Raw genomic sequence first — 6,908 nt, 5'->3', positions numbered from 1 at the left:
ATTCAGACTGCCTAGAAAAGAAACATAGTCTTTCCATGTAGATAAGCTCAGCACATCAGCTGTCGTGATCTAGGTGTAGGCAGGTGGTTGTTTTCCTTCAATAAACACACCAAGTTATCAGTTAAAACATAACTTTCTATAACTGCTTAGGTCCCATGTTCATGTTAAAACAGTGCACTTACTAGAAAAGACAAATATATAGACATCTATAACACAGTGACATACAAATACCCTCAAGCAAGCTGTGCATCTCTTCTGGATGTATAGCACAATTCATATTTTTTGAGCATGTAACATTAAATATTATGGCTCATGGACTGTTCATACAAAGACAGGTTAGAACTATGGAGTTGTATCAAATGTCAATGATGCTTATCTTAAAGGAAGTCATGGTCCAATTATGAATATGGCTGCTGACCTTCCATGATCTGAGGTGCATGCAAATGAAAAGTATAAAATATCAGCAAAATGTAATATTTCCTCAAAGGGATGGAACCAATTCTCAGTTAATATTTTATATGCAAGCACTGAACATTAAAAAATATATTAAAAGATTAGTGGAGATATTATTCCCAACTTCATAAAATGCAAAAACCGTAACTAGAAAATCATAACTAGAAAACTTAGAATGATGTGTCATTTGGGGCTGGCAGCCACAAAAGAGGGAAAAACATAGTACTATTTAAATACTGCTTAGGAACACAGATCTAGAGAAAACATACCCAACGTTCACCTTGTCCAGTATCTGGTCTAAGATGCTGGCTAGTATACAATGCTCTTAAGAAAAGTGCAAGAACCTAAACCTTTCCCACATGTAGGTTTTGCCTCTGTCTCTAAAGGCTACAGATTGGTTTAAGCCCTGAATATAATAGAGAACCAGCATAACTGGCTCCTACAACTTCTTCCCACAGCAGAACTGGCCAAAACATTACAATTCCATTTGCAATAAGTATCAGCATTTCAAGAAAGTTCTTGCTCCAATATAGTGTTTAGTCTGAACTTTCTAAATTTTCTGCAGAATGAAACTCTGAATAATCTGGGTTTTAGAAATGCTTTTTTAGGGAGAGGGGAGAAGTCTTCCTAGAGAGTCATGGTCATGGCTCAGGCTTCCCCTGCCATAGAAAAGGAAGCCCAGAAGTCCCAAGATTGCCTGGTAGCTCCCTGGAAGCCTGAAAAGTCCTGGTGCAAAAAACCTCACAAAACTTTGAGGGTACTTGATGTAAAGGGGCGGAGGGTGGGGGGAGAGAGTAGGTGTCCAGCTGAGTTTTAGCACCCAGGAATTCTAGGCTCCTTGCTCTATGGCAGAAAACTACAGACCATAAAACTTGGAGCCCCTAAGGTAGCCCATGGGATAGCATGCACCTGGTGCTATGACCCTGGATGTTTGAGCTCCTACGCAGCATGGCAAGTGACATGGCAGGCAGGCTTGCTGGAAATCTGCCTCTGTGTTCTGGCAAAAGTGTACGAAAACAAATGTCTCCACAAAACATTTTGGTTTTGATTAATCTTCATGTCCCAACCTTTTGGACCCCAATTTTTCAAACTTTCCCCAGACAGCAGCTGCCCAAAACAACAACGCTAATACACTTGGTTTAAAAAACGGCAGATCAAAATTCAAGGAATACATTTCCACTTAGTAATCAAATGGATATTTCATCCTTACTACAGTTGTCTTCAAAGGTCACAAACTGAGTTTTGAGATCTTCAAGAAATGTCTGGGTAACCAGCTGGACACCACAGTTTTCGGGGAAGCCTTGGATACTTACTTCTGGTCGGAGGACTGCCTTCCGACAGGCCTGGCACAATGGTCCATTTCGAGAGAAGCTGAGGGGAAGGCGACGCGTGCGATTCTGGCAAGCTGGATCCTCACATATTAACCACCCCTACAATGAAAGAAGGGAACAATAAACTTGACTATGGATTAACTCAAATTACAACCTCCTTTTTTGCCCTATGAGCACTAAATACCACTATTGATGCATTCTAAAGAAGAGTAAAAGAGACAGAAACACATTAATACCTCAGAATCCTCTGTGATGGTGTAATTATAAAATCCATTTTAAGGATATTTTAAGGAGCTACAGAAAGTTTAAGGTACTTGCCCAGGGTAATACATTCAATGGCAGAGTTAAGTGAAGAAAACACGGATCCAATTTTGAAATTCCTTGCTCTCCCCTATACATAACACTCCACTATACTCTTAATGTGATAATGGGACAATTCTGTGCATGACAAAATGGCAAAATACAAAGTGGAATGGTGCAAGAACTCATTAATGAAATAGTGAAATGAAGCCTTATCTGCTTGCTTGAGGTTTAGAAGGAAGGGGGAATTACAAACTAGCTTTTGTAAATAAGACCCAGAAACCTCACTGCTAGGTTAGGCAATTCACTGTAATTGAGTCTACCTGATTGGGAAAAAAGAATTCTGACCTAATTTGTTAGATGCACAAATGCATTAAGGACTTTAAGAAAAATAGGCAACCATGGAGGCACAAAATGATAAGGTGAAAACATTTCTCAAGCACGACATGAATAATCCAACTACAGTCACTCTTCATTTATAATTACAAAATTGATTTTCTTCACAATTGCAGAACTAAATCCAGAGTAAAGCTACAGAAGGCAGAGGAACTTCTGTCCCACTTGCCTTAGAACAAGAAAACACGTCAACAAGTGATTTAAATGGTGAGCGTGTAAAGAATTAAAACAAAAAACAAAAAAACTGCACAAACACAACACTTTCACAAAACATGCCATTAACCTATGGAACTTGTCACTAAAGGAAGTTATTGACGCATACCATACAACAGAGTTTTAAGAAAGATTGGGTAGTTTATGTGGATAGTGGTCATATCTGGAACTATACTAGGAAATGAAAACAAAAGTTTTGGAAGAGATGTTAAATGTCATGATTTAACATACCTAAGAGGCAACCTCTTAGCTACGGGAGATAAGGATAAGATCTATACGAGAAGACAAGATTGTTCTACATTTACCTATTTTGGCTTTCTTACACCTTCCTCTGAAAACATCTAGCACTATGCACTGTCATAATCTGCACACCTAAGTAGACCATTGCTAGGATTGATGCAGTGCCTGAAGTTTCTAGATGTATAAATCTGTATCATGAGAATTTTTTTGTGGATTCATAACTCAGTTCTGCTTGATTTCTGTTACCTGCTGGCCTTTGGGGCACTGATTAAGGATTACCAAAACCTCATCAAATGTTCCTTTTATAAGGAACAGCTGATTACTTCCCCCAGAAGAAAGGCATAAAAAGGGGCCACCAAAACTATCATAAAGTAATCACCTGAAATTTCTTTACGTAACTGCTTTACGTCCTTTCACTTGCTGCTGAAGAAAGAATTATGAACTTCAGTGGTGAAACAACACATTTAAGAAAAATTGGAATTAAAAAAACCTGGCCGGAACTGAAAATCACACCTACATTTTAAGACAAAATAAGCATCAAATCTCAGCATCTTTTATTTTTTTATGATTCTAATTATTAATACCTCTCTAATTATTGATAGACATAGCTGAAACATTTATCTAGATATATTATACCTGCACAACTCATTGTAGTGCCTTCAAAACTAGGGAGGTGCTAAGCTGTCAAGTCACCTGCATTTAAAACAAACACCTAACTAAATCTGTGACATAGATACCAACTAAATGTCCCTTCAATTCATATAGAAAACAGATAATGTAATTTGTCTAGACTTCCTACCAGTTATAATTAACATTAAAGAGGTCTTTTCTTCTTTGTCACCTCTCTATTCAGTACTTATTTGCATTTGTTTGTACTTACTATCTGTTAATCTCTCTTTACAAATGACAACAATAACTAGTGCGATTATGCATGGAAATTAAACATGTAGATAAATGTGTGAAGGGAACTATTTTTGAAAAAAAATATTAGAAGAATGTTTCTTTTTATGTTTCTTGTTTTGCTTTGATAATTAAGCTCTGGTCTTGATTTGTTTTAAACAAAAAACTTTTCCAAGGACATGCATGCTGCAATCAAATTCAACATATGCATTGTTTAGATTCAATTTATTCAAGTGCATTATTGTTAACCCTTGTTTGACTCATGCCATTGTCTTCACTAACCAAATGAAACCAATCTTTCATCTCCCAGCAGTTATCTCCAAGTCTTTAAATTAATTTGCAACAAAGCAAACCGAATTATAACTAAAAGCCCTCTATTATGATTTTGCTTGTTGTCTGCACTCTGTTGAGTCTGGAAATAAAAGGCCAGTCAAAATTTTAGCTTTTCTAAATATTTCTTCCATAACCACCTAGTTCCATACTAAAAGTAAAAAGGGTGAGCAAAAGATTGAAATAGGATGCATGTTATAAAAAAATCCCAAACAATTCCTGAAGTACATATTGTCCACAGATTGTAGCTAATGGAGAGGAACTTCTAAGTCAAAAGTACTGTGACCTCTAGAAGTCTGTTGTTTAGAGTCTATCCTCTTGAGCAGTGGTTCTCAACCTTTTTTGTACCAGGTCCCATTTGTAAACATCAATGGCCAGTCCCAACCTGCGGCCCACTGCCCCCAGGTCCCAGCCCCCCAGTGTGTGGGGATGGGGGTGGTATGTGTTTGGCTTGGGGAGACCCAAGCAGCCCCTTAAAACCATGTTTTTCCTTATTTTTCTCAGTTCAAAGAGAATCCATTTTTACAATTTGTTCGCGACTCTTTCTTATATTCTTGCGACCCACTTTTGGGTCATGACCGGCAGGTCGAGAAACACTGCTCTTGAAGACTGCAGGTACGTATGCTTTACAAAACATTAATCTGATGGAAGGAGGTACAAGGTTTCAGACCAGGCATTCACTAGGAGAAGCAGGGGTCAAACTACCCAAGTAATTTTGTAATGGAGCAATATACATATATGAATGAGACTATAGGATATGGTTGCCTGTGAGAGCCAAACTTCCAGTCCTATATTCTATGTTCATACATAAGCTTTGTAATTTTAACTAGTTGGGCACGGTGATTACTTCTCTGGTGCTACCCAGACTGATAACTCAACTTGTGACACGTTTATTTCAGCACTCTCCAACTGTTGGCCTGAGGGCTGCATATGGGCTATGAGGAGTTAATTTGTAGGCCCTGAGTTTCTGCTCAGACACTGCTGCCTCCATCACTCTGGCTGCTCCTCCTCTCTACCTCCAGCCCAAAGGGTGGAGTGATGCAGTGCAGCAGGACAGTGAGGGAAGCAGAGGGTATAGCAGGGGTGGAGATTACTCATTAGATTAATTTATGATACTTTTGGTGGCACCTTTTTAAGCCTTTTTTCTGGGGTTGTAATCAGCTGCTCCTTATAAATGGAATATTTGATGAGGTTCTGGTAATCCTTAATCAGTGCCACAAAGGCCAGCAGGTAACAGAAATCAAGCAGAACTGAGTTATGAATCCACCAAAAAAGGGGGGAGGGGAGAGGAGAAGAGGGAGGGGAAGTGCCCACACAAGTCCAAAGCTTAGTGAGGAAGAGTAGCCACACGTCATACAGCTCAGGGGGACCCAGACTTGCTCTGGCATATCCCGCAGGGTGCATTGCCCCTAGCTACTTATAAACTGGACAGCCCTGGTTTCTTTTATGTATAGTCACACAAGATGAACTATAACAGTATTTTGAAGCTTTACATACAAAATTTGGATCCTGATTCTTCAATAGTAAAAGTAAAAAAACAAGACTTTTCTATCAAAAAAAACCCTAAACATTCTCATGAAAAATTTGTGAACAGCTAAAAAATGTGTAAGCTCATACAGCTACAAGAAAAAATGCAGGGATAACAGTAGATGGGAAGTTAGGATGTGAGTTTGAAATGCAGCAATTCACCATAAAAAAATGGCAATATCTTGCTATGTGTATATCTGTATGTAACTGTTTCTGTTGCTCTGGTCTACTGTGGGCACCTCTAACTGGAAAGAGAAACACTAGAAAAACAAAGGGAAAAAACGCAAACACAATTATCAGGAACTAGAAGTACCAAATAATTGACTTAAGTTTCAAAGAGCTAAAACAAGTATAATTTAAATTTTGTTGCCACACCTTAATAAGGAGGTGGCAACAAACATTTACAAAGAGCTGAAGCATATAATACACAGTTACTGAAGGGATGCTAGGATAAGAGGATGAAATTAAGAAAAAAACATTTAATTGAACTACTGGAGAAAAAAAATCCAGACAGACAGACCTAAAAGGCCAAAGAAACATTTACATTTGTGTTGCTTGGAACACTTAAAACCAGAGGTGGAGAAACCTAGAGAAAAGGTGTTACAGGGAAAATGGATGGGTTTGAATGACTGCAAAATCTGTTACCTGATATCCTTGATGAGACCAATTTTTCCAATTCTGGCCAATAAACTTTCCCCTCTCCCTATATATACTAGATACTGTTGAGACTTGACAGCTACACAAAACTTTGTCAGCCTACCTATGCAAAAGAATATTTACAAAACTATAGAAACACTGAAATGTGTTAGCAATAAGATAACCTTACTTAGGAATCTTAGATAGTAATCTTAGATATACAAAGAATCAACTTCATAGCTGTACTTTTCTTTAGAGAACTTAAAAGATAGACTAGGAGGGACACCCTCAGAATGGAAGATTTCTTATCCAGTACCATACTTGCCACTGGCAGCATCTCCCACAATTCAGTTAGGAACATGCTGCCATCCTCCTGTCTGGAGTACTACATGTGATTTGCCATTGCAATGTAGCCTATACTGACTACTGCTTCTTCTCTAGGTTGCTACTAGATGAATCATTCTATACCAAGTAAAAACTCTTACACTATGATTAGTGATAACCATATTGACAACTGGTACACTATTTCAAGTATGGCAGCTGTTCCACAAACTATACATGTAAAACCAACCCCCAGCCTTG

The 6,908-nt window shown here is 38.3% G+C and overlaps 1 protein-coding gene across 2 annotated transcripts in view; it reads right to left on the bottom strand.

Annotated features, from left to right (window-relative positions):
• The window catches only part of POLA1 (DNA polymerase alpha 1, catalytic subunit), a 367,464-nt gene that overhangs the window by 116,534 nt on the left and 244,022 nt on the right, over positions 1-6,908 (bottom strand). For both annotated transcript variants that reach the window (XM_019524513.1, XM_019524511.1), the window contains exon 35: positions 1,767-1,883. In XM_019524513.1, coding sequence (XP_019380058.1) covers positions 1,767-1,883 — 117 coding nt within the window. The remainder of the gene's footprint in view (positions 1-1,766; positions 1,884-6,908) is intronic.

Source organism: Gavialis gangeticus, unplaced genomic scaffold (assembly GCF_001723915.1).
Source record: "Gavialis gangeticus isolate Ggan-Ray unplaced genomic scaffold, GavGan_comp1, whole genome shotgun sequence".
Taxonomy (NCBI): Eukaryota; Metazoa; Chordata; order Crocodylia; family Gavialidae; genus Gavialis; species Gavialis gangeticus.
This window is presented reverse-complemented; position numbering and strand designations above follow the sequence as displayed.